This window comes from Ursus arctos, unplaced genomic scaffold (assembly GCF_023065955.2).
Source record: "Ursus arctos isolate Adak ecotype North America unplaced genomic scaffold, UrsArc2.0 scaffold_9, whole genome shotgun sequence".
Lineage (NCBI taxonomy): Eukaryota > Metazoa > Chordata > Mammalia > Carnivora > Ursidae > Ursus > Ursus arctos.
In genome coordinates this window covers 64,624,556-64,645,697 of record NW_026623111.1, presented here as the reverse complement: position 1 = coordinate 64,645,697, position 21,142 = coordinate 64,624,556, and the positions used below count along the sequence as shown (strand labels likewise).

The 21,142-nt window shown below is 39.8% G+C and overlaps 1 protein-coding gene and 1 long non-coding RNA gene across 3 annotated transcripts in view; one reads left to right on the top strand and one right to left on the bottom strand.

Moving 5' to 3' along the window:
* The window catches only part of HPSE (heparanase), a 33,663-nt gene extending 20,932 nt beyond the window's left edge, over positions 1-12,731 (top strand). For both annotated transcript variants that reach the window (XM_026509832.4, XM_044388127.3), the window contains 8 exons: positions 185-353; positions 631-678; positions 1,381-1,474; positions 2,317-2,423; positions 3,555-3,669; positions 5,770-5,888; positions 6,501-6,647; positions 11,140-12,731. In XM_026509832.4, the coding sequence (XP_026365617.1) occupies positions 185-353; positions 631-678; positions 1,381-1,474; positions 2,317-2,423; positions 3,555-3,669; positions 5,770-5,888; positions 6,501-6,647; positions 11,140-11,299 (959 nt within the window). In that variant the 3' untranslated portion in view covers positions 11,300-12,731. The remainder of the gene's footprint in view (positions 1-184; positions 354-630; positions 679-1,380; positions 1,475-2,316; positions 2,424-3,554; positions 3,670-5,769; positions 5,889-6,500; positions 6,648-11,139) is intronic.
* Positions 12,732-15,285: 2,554 nt separating this feature from the next.
* Positions 15,286-19,622, bottom strand: LOC130543241 (uncharacterized). Its single transcript, XR_008958438.1, has 2 exons — positions 19,164-19,622; positions 15,286-15,944 (listed from the first exon to the last, which is right to left on the bottom strand). It is a non-coding gene; the product is annotated as an uncharacterized LOC130543241 (long non-coding RNA).
* Positions 19,623-21,142: the final 1,520 nt, after the last annotated feature.

The window sequence follows — 21,142 nt, the reverse complement described above, 5'->3', positions numbered from 1 at the left end:
TCATTTGCATTTGTGTTTAACTGAAATATGTTCTTCATAATGAGGGGTTTTCCTTCTCTTGCCTTTGAATTCTAAGTTTTTGTAACTGGAAAATGTTTTCTTGCTTTCTTATGCTTCTTTTAAGTTTGCTTTCAAATACCAAATTTCTAAGTACGTGATTACCTTGAGAACTGCTATCTTTCAGAACCTAACAGTTTCCGGAAGAAGGCTGGTATTTTCATCGATGGATTGCAGTTAGGAGAAGATTTTGTCAAGTTGCATAAACTTCTAGGAAAAACCACTTTCAAAACTTCGCATCTCTATGGGCCTGATGTTGGCCAGCCTCGAGGAAAGACGGTCAAGATACTGAGGAGGTAGGAACTAGAGGAAGTAGAACCACTTTTCTTAAAAATAATATTTCTCTCTGGTGGAGAATTCTCAATAGTCCACCTGTTATTAAACCATCTGCTACTTAAGCAGATGTTTTACCAAAAGAGGAAACGTTGACTGGCTCAGAATACCAGTTTGTGTTTGCCTGATGCTAAGGCAGTGACCAGCCCATTTCCAGGCAACAGACCTGTGCATACATTGCGCATATATATTGTGCATATGAGGATTAAGTAAAGATCGTAATAGATTTTTTTCTTCCAGTTTCCTGAAGGCTGGAGGAGAAGTGATTGATTCGGTTACCTGGCACCAGTAAGTCTGGCTTCTGCTCTTAGTACTAAGAAACTAATGCTCGTTTTACTTACTACTTAGTTTTCAAAAAATTATTTCCGTTTAACTACTAATTGACATAGCTCAAATAAGAAACAAATGGTATCTCAAGCAGCAATGTACTAGACTTCTAATATTAATAAAACAAAAATTTAAACTTTATTTTACCTCATGTGGTAGTTCCCATAAGATCGAGGCACACTATCATTTAAATCATGGAGCATATGCGTAGCTGAAATCACTATGCTTGTCAAAGAACAGGTAACCTATAAGTACTGCACTTCTGACTGTGTCTTTTCCAGACAGAATAACTGTGGGGCGCCTGGGTGGCTCAGCCGGTTAGGCCTCTGCCTTCGGCCCAGGTCATGATCCCGGGGTCCTGGGATCAAATCCCACGGCTGGCTCTCTGCTAAGCGGGGAGCCTGCTTCTCCCTCTGCCTGCTGCTCCTCCTGCTTGTGCACTCTCTCTCTCTGTCAAATAAATAAAACCTTAAAAAAAAACAAAAAACAGAATAACAGATCCTCTTCCATCTTGGTCTCTTCTTGCCAGAAGTTCTGCTTTTTTTTTTTTTTTTTTTTAATAACAGAGGGATGGGAAGAGGTAGGAAGGAGAGCCAGGTAGCCAATTAACTTAAAAGCAGAAAGTACAGTTACTTTTTTCTGAATATTCTCTGAATAATTTAGCTACTACTTGAATGGACGAATTGCTACCAAAGAAGATTTCCTAAACCCTGATGTGTTGGACACTTTTACTTCATCTGTGCAAAAAGTTTTCCAGGTAATAGTCTTTTTTTTTTTTTTTTCTAATGGAGCGTGTCCCCTTTCTCTCTAGGGTCTATGGTCCAAGACCCTCAGTGGATGCCTGGAACCACAGATAATATCAAACCCTCTATATACTTTTTCCTAAACATACGTTCCTATGATAAAGTTTAACTGATAAATTAGGCACAGTAAGAGATTAACAACAATAGTAATAAAATGGAACAATTATAACAATACACTATAATAAAAGTTAGGTGAATGCGGTCTCTCTCAAATGTGGTCTTCTTGCGATGACGTGAGATGATAAAATGCTTCGTGATGAGATGGAGTGAGACGAATGACATATGTATTGTGACGTGGCGTTAGGCTACTAGTGACCTACTGATGACAGGTCGGGAGGATCATCAGCTTCCAGACCACAGTTGACCGCAGGTAACCGATACTACGGAAGGCGAAACCATGGACAAGGAGGGACTTTTGTAAATCCAGAGTGTTTATTATGCAGTCTAGCGAATTCTGAATTCCATACGGATATACAATTACGTGTTTTTCTTTAGATAACAGGCACTTAGTCACTTTCAGTCCCCCCTTAGCATCAGGTCTTACCCGTGTGTTTCGATTAAAAATTAAAAGCACTTCCAGTAGCCTTTTGGTAGCATTAACTCTCCAAGGCCATAGGAAGGGAGGATTTACATCCCTTCCACACTTAGTCTTCCCATAAAAGTAAATTGCCCAAACCTAAATGACCATGAACGTATTTTTAAGTATATTGGACAAATCGGTCTGGGAATACGAGGCTTTGACACCATAGTTGGTCAGCTTGTCTGCAAATGTAATGGGGACTCTCCTGTTCCATAGGTTGTTGAGGAGACCCGACCCCACAAGAAGGTTTGGTTAGGAGAAACGAGCTCTGCGTATGGGGGTGGAGCGCCCTTGCTGTCTAACACCTTTGTGGCTGGCTTTATGTGAGTGAAGCAGCACCGCCTCGGGGATCAGCCTGCAACGTCCTCCTGGCCTTATATTAAACAGCTTCTGTTGAGACGGCTCATCCGCCACACAGCGGATCAAAGACGGTTTCTATGGCAGAGACCCAAGATTCATGCCAGATTTTGCAAGAAAATGTTTTCCTGAAGTGTGTTGGACATCTGTAATGGGTGTTCCAAATTAATCATTGTATGAATGAATTGTTTTAGAAGTGCTGTTCCTTAATTATGGCCCGTAAATATGCCAAGGAGTCCTTCCTCTGAAAGAGATCATGAAAGAGTGCATCCAGACGTTCGAGTCTGAGAAGGATCCTTAGTGTACGTGTAGCTCTGTTCGTAGATTCCCAGGGAGTTTAGAGTCTGAAGTATGAGGTCATACCAGAGGAGCTACCAGTGCGTTTAAAGACTTACGAAATCCCCCTCGCCATCCAGCCACAACGAACTTGATTGCTATAAACAGCTGGTGTACTTACCTTCCATAACTCCATGAACATTCTTAACCTATAGTTCTGTATCCGCACAATGGGGACTTATTCTTTCCCCTCCTACCCTCATTCTTGTAAATCCACGATAAAGAACGAATCCTTTTTGCTCATGGGGGCATGAGGAGGAGAGTTAAGAATGAAGATGTTTGTCTTGCCATTAGCCAAAGATGGAGGGGGGCAGGGAGATAGCCACAACAGTCTAGGTGTGATTCTACTTACTTCACATTTTACTACCGATGACTACAAGCTGCCTTTTCTTCTTCAACCTTTTCTTCCTCACATGGGTCTGGGGGTGGAGAGGTGGGGAGGGTATCCAGCAAGACTGAGAATGATTGCCTCTAGGGCGAGAATTTATCCACTCTGCTTAGTAGAACTCCTCTTACCCCGAAAGGAACACCTATGGCATATTTATAGTATTCTAGGATTTATTGTCATGCTCAAAAGTGGGAACATGAGAAGGGAAGGATAGTCTCCATTTCATTAGAGTGGCTTATTTATAATTGATACCACTTCTCTGGTTTCCTGTCAATTCCTCCCACATAGATGAATTAATCAGAATAAAGCGTAATTAGAATTGAGTTTCTTTGGTTTCCAAACATGAAGAGAGCTGGGCCTTACTCTGTTCCAGGTGGCTGGATAAATTGGGCCTGTCGGCCAGAATGGGCATAGAAGTGGTGATGAGGCAAGTGCTCTTCGGAGCCGGAAACTACCACTTAGTGGATGAAAACTTCGAACCTCTACCTGTAAGTGATTGTTGTTTTCCCATTGCTGTGAGTAGCCTGGAGTATACTGAGGGCCTCTTGTTCCAACCTCCTATGAAGAATCAATCCTCTCAGGAAATTCGGTACTCTGAATAGGCAGCCAATCCGTGGAATGATGAATTGGAAGAAACTTTTTAATACTTTTGTGTCCCAAGAGAAGAAACTGAGAAGCAGAATAATGTTTTTAATGTGGGTCACTTGGGACATAATATGGGATTTTTAAATTTAATTTTATTTAAGATTTCATTTATTTATTTGAGAGGGAGCAAGCATGGAGGGGGGAGGAGCAGAGGGAGAGAGAATCTTAGGCAGGCTCCACACGGAGCGAGGAGCCCAGGTGGGGCTCGATCTCACAACCCTGAGATCGTGACCTGGGCCGAAATCAAGAGTCGGAAGCCCAACTGAATGAGCCACTCAGGCGCCCCCACATGACTTTTCTTATTTGATTTATATAACCATCCTGGGAGTTGGCAAGGCAGGGTCTTAGATCCATTTTTCAGATGAGGAAGTTCAAACTGAGACATGGTTGGGTAATTAGGGGAGTCACACAGCTGTCCCATGTTACTCTAGAATCCTATACAAATCCCGGCTCTGAGGCCTGAATGCTTTCCACTCTAATAGTCACCACATGACACTGGAGTTAGATCTCCTTTATAATTGATTCGACTCTTCTCTCCAGTGAAAAATTTGAATGTAAGCAGAAAAACAAAAGGTGTTTGCCCTGTTGGGTCTACATTTCCTCAGATGAAGAAGGAAGAGTTGGGGGATACTCTGAGTAGGGTTCTTTAAAAAAACAAAACAAAACTTTTTATTATGGAAAATTTCAAAGTAGAGAGAAAAGCATATAAATCCCCAATTCTGTTTACTATGTAGTCCTCCCCACTCCTCACCTCCCAACCACTGGATTATTTTCAAGCAAATCTCAGATGTATCACCATATCCATAAATAGGTCAATACGTATCTGCTTTATGCAAATATAAAATATTATTATACTGTAAAATACTAATTCCTCGGTATCATCAATGTTTAGTCAGTGGGTGTTTCACATTTTCCTTATTGTCTCAAGTGTTTTTAATGGCTTGTTCACATCAGAATACAGACAAGATCCATATATTGTATTTGGTTGAAATAGCTCTTAAGTCTGTTAATCTTGAAGTTTCCCCTCTGCTCCTTTTTTGTCCTGTGGAATTTATTAACTAAAGAAAGCAGGTAATTTGTTCTATAGTGTTTCCCATGTTCTGGACTTTGCTAAATTTTTCCTGTGCTATCCATTAGCTTGTTCCTCTGTTTCTTGGAAACTGGCAGTTAGACCTAGAAGCTTGAACTTACTCAGATTTTTGGATTTTGTTTTGTTTTGCAAATTCTTCACAGGAGATGTCACATGCTTCCAATAAGAGGCACATAATGTCTGGTCGTCTCTCTCTTTTCTCTCTCTTGCTCCCCACCCTTTTTTTTTTAACTTCATAGCTAGTAGTGACTGTTGCCTAATCCATTACTTTATTCAGGAAGGGGGATTATAAGGTTCTAAAATAAGTTATTTTGGGGGCACCGGGCTGACTTAGTTGGTGGAGCAGGCAACTCTTGATCTCACAGTTGTGGGTTTGAGGCCCATGCAGGGTCTGGAGATTACCTAAAAATTTTACAATTCTTAAAAAAAGAAATTATTTTAATCTCTTAAACTGGTAGAAGTTTTATTGTAAAGACTTGCCTTTGTGTGTGTGTGAGCATGTAGTTGTGCACATCTAAAAGTTCTGCTTTGAGCTTTGCTTTGAATTCTTGGATGATAGACAAGAAAGAATATTTAAACTCTCTCAGCAATGAATTACATTCTTGAGATATATCTCCTAGTGCTCATGGCCCTCTGAATTGTGCAAATATAGTCCTCCAATGATAAAAAGCAGCAGACAAGAAACTGCCCTCAGATTCATGGTGGGAACGTGGATCAAAAGGTGTAGTCCATTTAAATACTCCAGAAGAACAGTCACAGTCTCTGTAGGATTAACTATTTGCTCACACTGTTTCTGTTAAGTAAAGAAATAAGATCTATTTTTGTTCCTTCTCTCCCCAACCACCATAACTAGGATTATTGGCTATCTCTTCTGTTCAAGAAATTGGTAGGCACCAGTGTGTTTATGGCAAGTGTGAAAGGTCCAGACAGAAATAAACTTCGAGTATACCTTCATTGCACCAACGTCAACCAGTAAGTGTGTAACACACCCTTTACCAGTCAACAAGTTTTCATCAGTAATATGTCCTTCCTCATAGGATGATACTTAAATAATAATTAGTCAAAATAAAGCCACCCGTGATTTCCGGTGAGTGGGAACTCTTGAAAGAGTGAGGACCCCCTAGGAAGTAGGGGAATGGTTTGGATGGAAATTCTGAAAAGTGTCCATAGATTTAATTTTCTTATTTGTTTTAGTTTTTTCATAAGGCTAGGAAAAGCTCCTGTTTACATGGTTTATAATTTGAATTCCTAGGAACCCAGAAAATTCACTTTTTATTATTTAACCTTCTTATGTTTGAACAGGGTTGGGCTGACCAGCTTCCTAGCAACTCAGCCTGGCAAAGCAGCAGAGATCTCAGAATGCTCTTACCCAAGAAATGGTAGTGTGAGGAGCAATAGTTTCGATCGTGTTTTCAAACAGGACCACATCAGCCATCTACTGTAACCATGAAAGGAAGAGTAAAAAGAGGGCCAGCATCATTATAGATACGAATTCTTAGTATCCATGATTATGTTTTTGTAATTGAGTTTTTAATTGCTTAAGTTAGATAAATGTTTTTATGGAGTTAATCTATTTGCTTTTAGCCCAAGGTATAAAGAAGGAGATTTAACTCTGTATGCTTTAAACCTCCATAATGTCACCAAACGCCTGAGGCTGCCCTCTCATCTGTTTGACAAACAAGTGGACAAATACCTCATAAAACCTTTAGGGCTTGATGGATTGCTTTCCAAGTGAGTAATTTCCCTTTTTCATTTAAACTTTCACCAAGTTGATTGGTATTTATCAGAATAGAGTGTTGCTAGGGAGCAAAAAAAAAAAAAAAGGTCAACTATTTCAAGTTCTAACAATTCCTAATATTCAGGAAGTTTATATATGAATATTTATCAATACAGTTATAACTCACCCCGAGTCCAAAGCAGAAGGATATGAACACAAATTAGCAGTTACCTTAGGGAATAGTTTGTATTTCGAAACAATTTGATATGTCAAGGCACCCTCATGGCACGTAGATTATCTCTACAAACACAATTCTCAGTAACATAGTCACTAAAGCGAACGTACCTATGTATAATTGGTACTAAGGGCGTGGGGGTTGGTATACATATTACACCATGTGAGCTGAGTGTGATTCTCTTACAGTGTTAAAGTTGTGTTTTTATTTGGTGAGAGTAAGGGAAAAAAACGTCCGGACGTGTACCTTTTAGGTGGGTTATTTGAAGTTGGTTGTAACACATTTTAGTTTTAAAAAGCCAGTCATTGGATATGTCTTATAAAAGACTGTATGCAACAGAACACCCAAAATGAGCATGAGCCTGGAAGAGTCAGGCACACAAACATCATAAGATTCTGTCCAATGTGTGTTGGAAGGAGCTCTTTTCATCATGACTATTCTCACATTGGAGCGTAAAAAACTAAGAGTTTACAAAATGCTCACCATCTCCTCCCATCTCTGCAAATGCTATATGAGTGATGTTTTCTGTGATAATTAGCATCAGAAACTGAAAAGACAGTAAGCATGCTCTCCCCAAAGACCTATATTCTGTAGACAAACATTACCATTGGATACCATTCCTTACTTTTTCCCTATGCTTTATTTTATTACAACCGTAATCATAAACCTCTAATGGGAAAGAGGGGGCACCCACAGATGTCTTTCCATACATAGCCTTTGTAGACATTTTTAATGGGCTGCATGTTTTATAAAAATACCATGATTTACTTACTCATTTTCCTGCCGTTTAAACCTTTTTTCCCCCTCCCTAATGTAAATAATGCAGATTTGGTTAACAGATACTTTTTTTCTATTTGGGTTCTGACTTTTTGAAATGTGTATTTTTGTGTCTGATGCTGACAAGGGAAAAGCTTTTCTGAAGTTACGGAATAATAGTTGTAGAGTTGGAAGAGTGTTAAGAGATATTTTAGGCCAACCTTAGATGGGGAGTTTAGGCCATTCAGCTCAGCGTGATTCCTCCTCTTTGGGATCTGGCAGCCTCTCCCAGCAGCCATCCTCTCTGGCAAGGGGAATGTCTCTCTCTGCTTTCCATCTGCCGTTGTAAGTTCTGTCCTCGAGAGCAGAGGTCAGAAACTATGCCTCATGCCTGTGCACAAGTGGGTTTAGAGGGCTTTTCCCCTATTTTCTCTGGTAGGGGAGGTGGTCATGCACTCCGTGTTAATTTTTATTTTTACTGAGTTGCCAACATTTAAAAAATTGATAACTTTGAAAATACCTGGATTTCTAGCTTAAGAACTCTTTAAAAACAGATATTCTAGGGGCGCCTGGGTGTCTCCGTCAGTTAAGCATCCGACTCTTGGTTTCGGCTCAGGTCAGGATCTTGGGGTCCTGAGATAGAGCCTGCATTGGGCTCCACGCTTGGCAGGGAGTCTGCTTGGAATTCTCTCTTTCCCTCTCCCTTTCTCCCTCCCCTACCTCTAAAATAAATTAACAAATCATTAAAAAAATTTTTTAAACAGATATTCTAGGAACTCTGGGCTTGTTTTCCCGAGGAGATGGAGTTGAACTGGGCTTGTTTAGACAGGCTCTTCTTAGTCCGTGACCCTGTTATCTCTGTGACCCTGTCCCACTGCACTTGTACATATAAATTCCTTGCCTCTTGTGGGCACTTGAGTTTGCTACCCTTAATGTGGAACAATGCCAAATACCTAATTTTCTCCAGAATAACTCTGATGTCTGCAGGACAATTAGATTGTTCTCTCCAGGCTTAGTATACCCATTTTCATCAATGATTCTTCTCTTTGCTATATTTATCAGACCCCATTGCATTCTGATCACACATTTCATACTTAATGGAAAACTGGTGAGATTGTGGATAATGTTTTATTACCCTAAATTCTCTTTGATGAGTATACATTACTTGTACGTTTTTCTCTTTTAAAATGTTGCAAAAAATAAAGTAAAATGTTGCAAAAGTATCCCAGAGAAGTTTGATGAGTGTTCAGTCTGCACACTTGTTCATTCTAATGACCTCAGAGGGTTAAACAATGATCATCTTTAAAAAAAATCATTTTTTAGTTGAACAACTTGTATAGTGTCTACAGAAGGTCTGGTGTAGTAAGTGTCTAGTAAATATTTGGCGGACTATATTTTTAACATAAAAGCAGTATTTTATATTTCTCTCAGATAAATTTTACCCACCATCCCTAATTTAGATTCCTCTTATTTGCTAATTCCTTTCAGCTCTGTTTCATCTGAACCTTGACAAGCATGTCTTCTATTTCTTGTCACCATGCTACTGACTTTAAAATACGAAACAAGACACTACCCTAGAATAAAACCCTACCCTGATTTACCCAGCCCAATGTAGAAATAACGCACATGCTTTAAGCTTATCCTCAGTGTATGGATAGCATCCGTTAGCTATCTTTACAGCTGATTAAACAAATGTAGCCAGATGGTCTTGGGTATTATCTTGCCCACATTTCATCATCTGAACCCGCTGCACTATTAATTTACTATGATGAGATTTACCTTCAAGCTCTGTGGTGTCTCCTAAAGCATTTCTGAAACTTTTCTATGTACCCTTGAAAATGGTCTCAAATTCATGCAGAACAGCTCTTACTACTGGCATTGAGAGGTACTTTCAAGGCCTTTTTTTGTTTGTGGTTTCCTGATGACAGTCATGGCCTTTCCTCCCCTATCTCATCTAAAAATGGATGTGATATAGGCGGTAAGACAAAATTCAGGCGCGTGTGGACCAAGGGTAAATGCAGGGCGGGCTTGATAGCCCCTAGCACGATCATGGTTATCTTCTTCCGTCTGTGGGTACAGAGCCCAGAGCTGGGCAGCCAACCAAGGTTAAATGGAAACCAGTTTTTCTGCTGATACTTAGTGAGGATAGAGTTTGAGAGATCTTTAGAGATGAAAATAAAAAATAATTCTGAACTGGAAACAACCAAATGTCTAACACTAGACAATTACTAAGCTACTATGCTCACACAACGGAATCTTGTACAGCTGTTAAAATGATGTAGAAGATGTGTGTGAGCAAATGTTAAGATATGTTAAGGGAAAAAGAATCAAGTTTTGGGAGACCATGTACGGTATGCTCGCTCTTGTTTAAATGAAGATATGCACGTATATACATAAAAAAGATGAAAAGAGATGAAGGAATATACATCAAAATATTAAAAATGGTTATGACGAATTAGCAGGTTACTTCTGTTATATTTATTTATCAGAATAAGAATGACCACAGGTCATACTTCTGCAGTGCTTACTATATGCAAGGCACTCCTGTAAGTGATCCGCGTATATTACGTGTATTACGTATACGACATACATACAATTCTGACATTAACCAATTTCCAACAAGAAAACTGTTTTTCATATTGTAAAAACTTCATAGTGTAAAAAGCCCTTGAGAAAAAGATCATAACAATGTAAGCATTATTTAGAATTATGGAATTAACTATCAGTGGAACTGAAAGAAGACTAAAGGTTTTCTTTATAAGCCCTTGTTTATATTGGATTTATTGCTGTGAGCATCTGTTAATTTGATTTAAATAATGATAAATATGCACAAAAATAACACTTGTCCTTAAAATACTTTTCACATTTTTTTGACTTGGTTTTGAATTTGAATTCCAACAGTGGAATACAAAGAAAACATACATTTTTTTGGAATCTGTGGTTTAGTGAAACAATTATTTTTGTTTCACTCCAGCAATGTATATTCTTCCAAAATATCTTAACAACATAAGATATGCAAATGAATGCATAGCCTCCTGGGGAGTGGGGAGTTAGAGGGTTAATGGGCCCAGTTATAAGCAGAAAGTTTCATTGCCATTTTTAATGTTAAATTTGTGAAATTTACGCTCCATTCTATATATCTATTTGCCTTTTATAAAAAATTTTTCAATTATTTATGGGATAAAAATGCCACAAATCCAGAAGTTATGTCGTGTTTATCTTTTTTATACCTCCGTCATGGAGCCTAGAATAGATTATGTGTGTCCCATTTTCTGTAATGGGCCAGTTAGTAAGTATTTCAGGCTTTGCAGGCCATATGGTCTGTCGCAATGACTCAGCTCTCCCAGCGTAGCACAGAGATCATCTGGGTCGAATACTTACCCGATATAGTACTGAAATACAAGTTATATAATACAGGCTGTCACAAATTTTTTTTGGTCGTAAAAAGACGACTTTTGTAGAGAAGGTGGCATCACACAGCTGGGCTAACTTGGATCTGTCTTTCCCCTTTGCAGATCCGTGCAGCTCAATGGTCGAACTCTGAAGATGGTGGACGATCACACCCTCCCAGCTTTGACAGAAAAAACTCTCCGCCCAGGAAGTTCACTGGGCTTGCCAGCTTTCTCATATGGATTTTTTGTGATAAGAAATGCCAAAGTTACTGCTTGCCTCTGAAAATGAAAGGCATACACTAGCCCTGAGATTGAATTTTTCAAGTATATTTATTGATAAGAGGAAAGCAAAACCCAAGCTATAGGAAGGCAAGCAGATACATTACAGATGAACTAGTGGGAGCTGCAGGGACCCTGGGACACTGTCAGTGCTAGATTTAGCATCGTCCTTTGTTCTAAGTAGACCACTGCTAATAATACCTTGTGCCAAACACTACGCTTAGGGCTTTGCATGGTCTATTTTTATTTAAGGTTATTAAAAAGGTATAGGGATGTTCCCAAGACAGCCAGAAGGCAAGTAAATGAAGGCTCTATGATTAATTTTAAGAAATTGCTTAGTTGTTTTTATCTTAAAAAAACAGTCATTAAAAGATTGAAGGATCCCTTATTCTATACGCTGTCTCTATGGAAAGAGTTCACTGCCACAATCTTCAAATTGTGTATAAATGAGAGACAGTCTCTTTTCACCTAAACAGAGAGCTAGAGTCAACTGCTGCTTCTCTTCTCTCTGTCTTTGTCAACAATACTGTGAGAGACAACAGACGGTTAGAAGGGATAGTACCAAAAAAAGAATTAATGACAATTCAGGGGGACTGGATTATGTAAATGTCAAATGAAATTTTACAGTGACTGTAAGTGAAATTGATTTGCCAAGAGGAGAAAATGTAACTCAATACATTATAACCACCTGTTAATGTTTACTTTTAATCTACCTTTAGTTCTTGTTTTAGTTGGGAAACTTTGGGCTGCAAGTAGCAGAACACTGTGATTCAAATGGCTTAAAGCATCAGGATGTTTTTAATCCCACACAACAAGAAGTTCAAGTAGGGAGGGCTCAGGATGGTCACCAAGGAACCAGGTCCTTTGCCTCTCTGTGCTCCGTCACATTTAGTGTTGGCTTCATTCTCAAGCTGGTGGCATGATGGCTGGAGTTACTCCACGGACCCATTCAACCCGGGCAGCAGCTAGAGAAAGATGAGCAACTTTTTCTGCCTCCCCTTCATAGACTTGAAGAGCCCTTTCTCAGAGCTTCTCTGAGCAAACCTCTCCTCACATCTCCTTATGTCTTATTGGTCAGGAATGGGTCACATGGCCATTCTCCCCAGTCACTACCAACATCAATGAGATCCCTATAATTGTCTCCTAGTAATCCTTTGGAATGGAGAGGGTGCTGGGAAGTCTATGGCACTGACCACTATAGTTCTGTGCTTTTATCAGTGACAGAAGGAATTATTTTCTCCTGTATCTTAATTTTTAGAAATATAGTTCTCTTTCTATTTATGCCTTCTGTGAATATTGTCTCAATTAAATTTAAGTACATTTATAAGGAGCTAAAGACAGAACCTAGAGTTTGGATGCTTCAATACCCCTAAATTTTGTATATAAGTAGTTTTTATATTTTCACATTTAAAATAAAGTAATTTTTATAACCTCAATATTGCATGATTATTCTTTCAATAAAACTTAAGGCTAAAAAAAAAAAAAAAAACCAAAAACCTTAAGCCTGCAGATCCTACGTTTGCAAGTCTTATTTTCCTTCAGCACTGTTAACACCTGCTACCTTTATCTGTCCTTGCCACCTCCCCCACGTGAGAAGCCTTGACTTGAAGAAAAGAGATCATCCGGTACAAACACAGTTTCCTCCCTCATCACGTAGATTCAATCATGATCAAAGTCCTGTCCTGTCTATTTTTCTTTTCCCTGTACCCTGTGCCACTTATTAAATTTAAAGCCTAATTTCTCACTTCTATTATTATAATAATCTCTTAACTGTCCTCCCTGACTTGCATAAAATTCTTACATGGCTCTCCATTTCTTACAGTCACAATAAGGTGCTCCATAACCCGGCACCTGCCTCTTTCTTCAGCCTCAACTCTTACTCTTGCCAAGAATTCTCTTTTCCCTGGCAGCTGGGTGGCTCAGTCAGTTAAGCATCTGCCTTCAGCTTGGGTCATGATCTCAGGGTCCTGGGATCAAGTCCCACATCAAGTCCCATATCAGGCTCCCTGCTCATCAGGAGCCTGCTTCTCCCTGTCCCCTTGTTCCTCCCTCCAGCTCACGCGCTCTCTCTGTCAAATAAATAAATAAAATATTAAAAAAAAAAAAAAGTATGCTGTTCTCCTGCCTGCCCCCTGGTTGGGGGTCTGAACCTACAGCCCCTTGCACCTTTGGTGTTGCTCCTTCTGTTCTCTCTGTGGCAAACTTTCACATTTATTAAGACCTTCCCAAACACCAGTTCCCGCAACTCCCCTGTCCTTTAAGTAGTTTTAGTCCCATTTCTTTGTTCCTTTGGCAGTTGTACGTTTACTATGGCACTTATGGTGCATTTTAATTGTATCCATGTATCTTTCTAACTTGACTCTAGGCTCCTAAGAAAGAGTTACAATATCTTAAATCATCTCCTATTCCCCGTGGCTCACATATTTTCTGGCACACAGCAGCCATTCAAATGTTCCTTAATGACAGCAGAGAACACATTTGAAACTAGCTGAGGTGTTTTGATTTTTAATATACAGAAAAAGTTAATAATATTTCAACCTGAGAAGGTATTGTCTATTACCTTTAAAGAGTCTTTTAAAAATCATCACTAATGAGCTCTTATTAATGGCAGATGATTATGTGAAAAACGGGGGGCATTGTTATATGAAGAAAGGAATGCTCTTAGTTATACATTAATAAATATCTTTTCAAAGATTTATTTATTCATTTTAGGGGGGGACAGAAGGAGAGAGAATCCTGAAGCCAACTCTCTACTGAGCATGGAGCCCCACAGAGGGTCTCCATCCCAGGACCCTGAGATCATGACCTGAGCCGAAATCAAGAGCCAGCCACTTAACCAACTGAGCCACACATGTGCCCCCATATTAATGAATATTACATGAATTAATATTAAGGTTTTAAGTTTCCTTAGAGAAAGCTTTTGCCTGTCCTGTTGGTGAGACATTTTGAGCCCTCACATATCATTTACATATCATATACATTTATTTCCTACAAATCATATTGGTTCCAATTTACTTTTGTCTTTTATTTTGGCCTTGTGGGCCTCTTCATCTCCCTGGTACCAGGAAATTCTAAGTCCTGTTGTGAAGCTCGTGTGTTCAAAGGGCTTGTCTGTTCAGTAATGGCATTCATTTTCCTTTTTTTTTTTTTTAAACTCTGATGTGTCTCATCAGGCTGCTGAATCACCTCCCAACTGGTAAATCTTTTAATTATCCTTCTAACCAGAATTTTGATTACCAACGAAACTAACATAAACACCCATCTGTCTTATCTGACAGTGCAATACAAAATCAAAGCAGGAGTGTTAAAAATAAATAGCAGAATGAATAACTAGTTTCAATTGTAAATATCTTCAGTGATCTTTTAGAAAACGTTACTGATGATGTGTAGACCAGCTCACGCAGCACATGCCTTAGAAAAACATAATAGCGATAATAACAATTCCCATACTTGCTCCATGTCTGGGTCAGAGTTGAGGTTTTTTCCAAGGTAGGACACTCAGTCTTGTCCTTTTCCAATTTTATTCCATTCTCAATTTTACCGACATGGGTTGGAAAACCCTGGAGAAATTTAGATACTTAAAGATTAAACAGTATTTTTTAAAAAAACCTTTTCTATCAGTGTAATTATTATTATTTCAAGATTAAATGCCTACTAAATGCTACAGGTTTTTATGATACCCTCGATTTAAATCAAATCTGCTCTTTATTTTCATACATTTGATGACAGCCCACTAGTTTTTAAATTGGTTTTTAGGTTCCTTTTTTGGGGGGGGGATAGTTTACTTTGTTAAGTCCAGCTTACATATTTATTTAGATTACCATAGACCTTTCAAAGGACAATAACAAGGCTAGTTTATTCCACTCTGCGGCACTCCAAACTTAATAAGGCAAACTTGCATATTTAGCTTATTATTTCTAAACACATTTTAAAAACTCTTATACAGCTAATAAATCACACACAAACTTAGTAGATCAAGTTCCTTAAACATTTATTTATTTTTTTGAAAGATTTTATTTATTTGACAGAGAGAGAGTACAAGCAGGGGGAGCGGCAGGGAGAGGGAGAGGGAAAAGCAGGTTCTGCTGCAGAGCAGGGAGCCTGATGTGGGGCTTGATCCCAGGACCCTGGGATCATGACCTGAGCCAAAGGCAGACGCTTAATCGACAGAGCCACCCAGGCGCCCCAAATGATTTTTTTTTAATCTAAAATACCTTTTTTAGGACTCACCCCCAAATCAGATGAAACACAGTAGAGAAGTAAAAATTGTTCCAAGGATCAAATATTATGATGAATATAGAAGTACTTAAAATACATAAATCCATAAAAATGAAGGACACTTTTACATTAGCCTTCTCTTATCCACAGGAGATGGTTTTCGAGACCCCCAGTGGATGCCTAAAACTGTGGGTAATACCAAGCCCTAAATAAGTTATTTTTTTCTATGCACACATACCTATGATAAAGTTTAGTTTATAATTTATAAAGAGTTAAGAATAACTACTAATAAAATAGGACAATTATAACAATATACTATAATAAAAGTTATGTAAATATGGTCTCCCTCTCTCTCTCTCTAAATATCTTATTGTACTGTACTCACCCTTCTTCTTGTAGGACACCCTTCTTCTTGTGAGATGATCAAACGCCTGTACAATGAGATGAAGTGAAGTAAATTATGTAGCATTGTGATGTAGCATTAGGCTCCTATTGACCTTCTGATGATATATCAGAAGGAAGATCATCTGCTTCTGGATGACGTTTGACCTTGGTAAGTGAAACCATGGAAAGTGAAAGCTTGGAGAACGGGGGTGGGGGGAGGGATTACGATAAGTGAAATGTTTTGCTTGACTCATCATTTAAACACATATTTGTGGAATGAATTTATTCACCATCTACTAGGTACTATGCTCCTGTGTTAGGCAGGGTTCTCTAGAGAAATAAAACCAGGAGATTCTATAGGAGAATTTATATAAAAATATAAATATATAGATATGATTTATTTTAAGACATTGGCACACATGGTTATGGAGGTTGACGAGTCCAACATCTTTAGAGTAGGACAGCAAGCTAGAGACCCAGGAAAGAGCCCCAAGAGACTCAGGAGAGAGGAGGGAGGCTGGAGACAAAGTTCAATCAACAATGGCCAATGATTTAATCAATAGTGCCTATAAAGTGAAGCCTCGATGAAAACTCTTCAACAACAAGATTCAGAGTGCTTCCTGGTTGTTGGACACGTTGATGTGGCAGGGGGATGGTTCACTCTGACTCCCCAGAGATCCGTCTGTGTTTTGGACCCTTCTGAACCTCGCCCTATGTAACTCTTCATCTGGCTGTCCATTTACATCTTTTATGATAAACTATAATCATAAATCTATTGCTTCCTTGAGTTCTGTGAGTCATTCTAGAGCATTATCAAACCTGAGGGAGGATCACAGGAATGTCTTAATTTGTAATCCATAAGGCAGAAGTGCAGTTAGCTTGAAGACCCCATCTGTTACCGGCATCTGAGGTAGAGGCAGTCTTGGGGGACTGAGCCTTTAACTTATGGGGTCTGCACCAACTCTGTCCAATGAGTTACAGAATTGAATTGAATTGTAGGACACACAGGTGGTTTCAGAGAATAGGAGAATTGGTAATTGTTGGGGAAACAACACAGAACTTAACCTAGGAGCCTAGTTTGGCCTGTAATTATGTGTCCCTTCCAGGGAGGTAAGAAATTTTTCTTTAAAGATTTTATTTATTTGACAGAGAGAGACACAGCAAGAGAGGGAACACAAGCAGGCGGAGTGGGAGAGGGAGAAGCAGGCTTCCTGCCGAGCAGGGAGCCTGATGTGGGGCTCGATCTCAGGACCCCGGGATCATGACCCCAGCCAAAGGCAGACGCCTAACGACTGGGCCACCCAGGCGCCCCCAGGGAGATAAGAAATTTTATTACCCTTCTGGAGCAGAGCAATTCACTAGACAAATGGCTGTAATCAGATCTTCATGGTATGTAAAAAATAAAATGCTTCTAGGGGAAGTGAAGGCAAACATTCTCTATCGTTACACTATATACATCTCAGTATCCCAGGAGGCCAGTGCTTTTTATAGGAGCACCGAGCAATTCAGAAGATCTTTTTCCTTACTCTGCAGAACTTTGTATGTGCTCTTGGACTAGCACATCCTGCTTCCATCCCTCTCCACCTCCTATCCTATCTTGGCTTAGTTACTTGGGACCTGAGCTTCAGATTTCAGACCACACATCGCTTCTTCTGGAAGACTTTCTTGACCTCACCACACCAGCCTCAGCAGGATGTTCTTCTGGAGTGCGCCCACAGTGCCGTGGGTCTAGAGAACACAGTGCTGTCACCCAGAATCGAACACTGTCTGTTTTCCCCTCTAGTCTGTGTGCTCCTTGACAATAGGACTTTCCGCCTTTGGCATACCCTGTGCTAAGTACGGTGCTCTTGTGAAACAAGAATTCAATAAATATTTCGTTAAATTTAGTTAATTATCTAAGAAATTTACAACCAAAATGAGAACATAAAATTAGTATAATACAAAGGAAAATTACTTAAGTTCTGTAAAACAGAAAAAGCAAAGTTCTACTAGTGTTTAAGGAGAAAAAAATTATATATAGTTTAAGGACTATGTCTACAATTCCAAATGCTACAGCAGTAGTAATGGAAAGCTGCTGCTCTCTCATGTAACTTTCAGTGGTAGATAGTGTAATAAACAAAATAGTGAACTCAGAAACTCAACTTTCACCTTCATCCCTTCACCTCCCCCATCCCAATCCAGCTCTAGGGCTTTTTCTCCAACAAACACAAAAACTGCTCTGATGACAGGTCCAATGATTGCTCTAAAGTAATGAGCCCATCAAGGAAACTAGAAGCTTAGCTCCAGACAAGGGCACTCTCATCGACGGTGACAATTGCAGGACCATGCCTGGGAAGAGCACTTTTGCACCAAGCTGCAGAGGAAGGGCTATCCACTCTGGAAGTCTCAGTTTTCTCTGTACCTCCCCTGAGTTCCTTTCATCAGAGACAGGACAATGTACAGCATTCTCACCTCAAATTTAAATCTCCTAAAAATGATGAAAAGGAAAGAAAGGGGCACCTGGGTGGCTCAGTCAGTTAAGCATCTGCCTTCAGCTCAGGTCATGATCCCAGGGCCCTCTGCTCAGCAGGGAGTCTGCTTCTCCCTCTCTCCTCCCACACCTGATGCTTGCACACTCTCCCTCCCTCTCTCTCTCTCTGAAATAAATAAATAAAATCTTTAAAAATAAAAAGGAAAGGAAAAGGTGGGATTTTCCCCTCTACATAAATATACACTGAAAGGCTTCCAAGAAGTGTAACTAAGGATCACATGACATAGATATATTCCACTTTGGGAACAATCTAGATCCTTGATATGCCTACAGAAACCCATCTTTCCAAAGGCCAAGGCAATGTCTTTGTTGGGTTTGAGTTTGAGAATTCAGATGAAGAAGGCATTGAAACTGTTAAAAGAGAAACTTGACACGTATTAAAAATTTTAAGAGTTTACTTGAGCCTTTACTGGTTTGAATCAGGCAGCTCCAAATGGAAGTGGTTAGGAATGCTCCCTGGACAGGAGCCACTTTTACATGGAAAAAGTGCAGAAGCAAATTATTTGATTGGCTACAGTTTAAAGCCTAATTGGCTACTTGTGATTGGTTGTTCTTAGCATTTTGAATTCATAATCCTGTAGCATTTATAGCTTGGATTTTTGCCTGTCACAGCATTCAAGCCACATCAGTTTAATGGCCTCCTTGTTTAATTAATTTAGCCAAACACATGACTGAGGATGGCTGGAAGGACAGGAGTTCCCCTCCAGCAAGGCGGCCCTCTGCCTAAACATCTTACCTGTCCTCCAACTGCAGTGACATCCCCTGAAGGTGCGATCCCCAAAAAGTACCCTTATCCAGAGCTAATGCAGCCTCAGAAGTTCTTCACTGTTCTCCAATAACCAGGGTTGCAAGACCTTCTGTCCCTCTATAGCAAGTCCAATCCAGCAAAATATTGTAACTTTTATAACTGGGTGAGGATAAGCAGGAAAAGTCCATGCCACATGTCCGAATCAGCAAAGGCTGTCACTTTAGAGCTTTCCTCACCCCTAGAGGTGGGTTTATAAATTATTAATTGAAGTGTTTTACCTGAGGTTGATCTATTTATTTTGGCTGCAAAAGACTGGGAGTCTCTAGGTTACTGTTTATCAATGTCCTCCAGTTATCTGTCCTTAAAAGTGAGCTCATCAGTTTTCAACTTCTGAGAGCAAGTTGCAAAGCTAGCAGGAACAAGTAAATTTCCAGATGCCACTCAGCTCTCTCTAAATAAATAAATATTTATAGAATATATTGAAAATTTATATAAGACATATACTTTGTCTCAAATCCCTGGCACAAAGTTTCAAAAACCCTTAGAACTTCCTGAGTGATAGGAATGTATTTTGTCATTCGTAAGGAGCCCCTTTTGAGCACACCTCAGTCGTGTTAACAAGGGGACTTTTGGAAAATCCTGAAGGGTGGGGGCTGGTTGCCAGAGGAACTAACCCATGTGTTATTAGAGGATTGGAACTTTCAGCCCAACACCCAACATCCAAGGAAGGGAAAGGGACTAGAGATTGAGTTCAGTCACCAATGGCCAGGGATTTCACCAACCATGCCTATGTAATGAAGTGTCCACGAAAAACCCAAAACCACAAGGTTCAGAGAGCTTTAGGGTTGGTGAACACACAGGGGTTTGGGGAGAGTGGAGCATGGAAGCTCTGTGCCCTTTCCCATACACCTTGCCCTATGCATCTCTTCCATCCGGTTGTTCCTGAGTTACACCCTTTTATAATAAACCAGTAATATAATAAGTAAAATGTTTTCCTAAGTCCTGTGAGCCACTCTAGTTTATTAATCAAATGCCAGAAGGGGTCTTCGGAACCTCCAATCTATGGCCAATAGGTCCGAAGCACGGGTAATGATCTGGACTTGCATTCAGCATCTGAAGTGGCACAAGGGGCTGTCTTGTGGGCCCAAGCCCTTAAGCTGTGGGGTCTGATGGTGTCTCCAGGTAGTTAGTACCAGCACTGGGTTAAATTAGAGGATACCACAAGTTGTCACAGAATTGCTTAATATGTGGAAAACGCATCCATCTGGTTTCAGAAGTGAAGAAACATTGTAGCGGAGTACTGAGAGTAGAGGTAACATATACAGGAGGGAGTGTGTTTTCTCATTTACAGTTATATAGCAAAATATCCTGATGCCTTGATCCCTCTGTCTACAATCAGAGCACAAGTGGTGAGCTAGTTTTGGAGAATTATGAAGGGCCACCCCCTCCTCACCACCATCGGAGCCTCAAGATAGCACAGAATCACTGTTCTGGTTTTAAGGAAAGGAGCTTAAAGACAAACCCAATTCTCTAGAACACTACAATGCAAATGAGTGACTTACCCATGGTTACTAAGTAAGTGGTTAAACGAGATAATACATGCGCAGCGCCTGTAACAGTGCCTGGTGGCCAGCGCTATCCAAGAATTGGCTATAATTATGAGCACGACCAGATGTTTTAGCTGCAGGCTTCTACCATCCCACAAGTTTGATAACACAAACTCTTCTGAATTGACTGTCAAATTTAAGGTTTTCACTTGTGTAATGAATGTCCCTTACCTCTGAGCACGGTTTTAATTTGCATTCTTATATTTGGCGCTTGGTGCCCTTTTAGCTTTAAAAAGGAAACACCTGCCCGCAGACCAGTATTTTGGTAGGTTTTTCGAGGTTTTCTTTTTTTCTTGTTCTGTTTCTTTTTTCTTTTTCCTTGTGCATTTATTGGGAAAGCTGATAATAGGAATTCCTCCT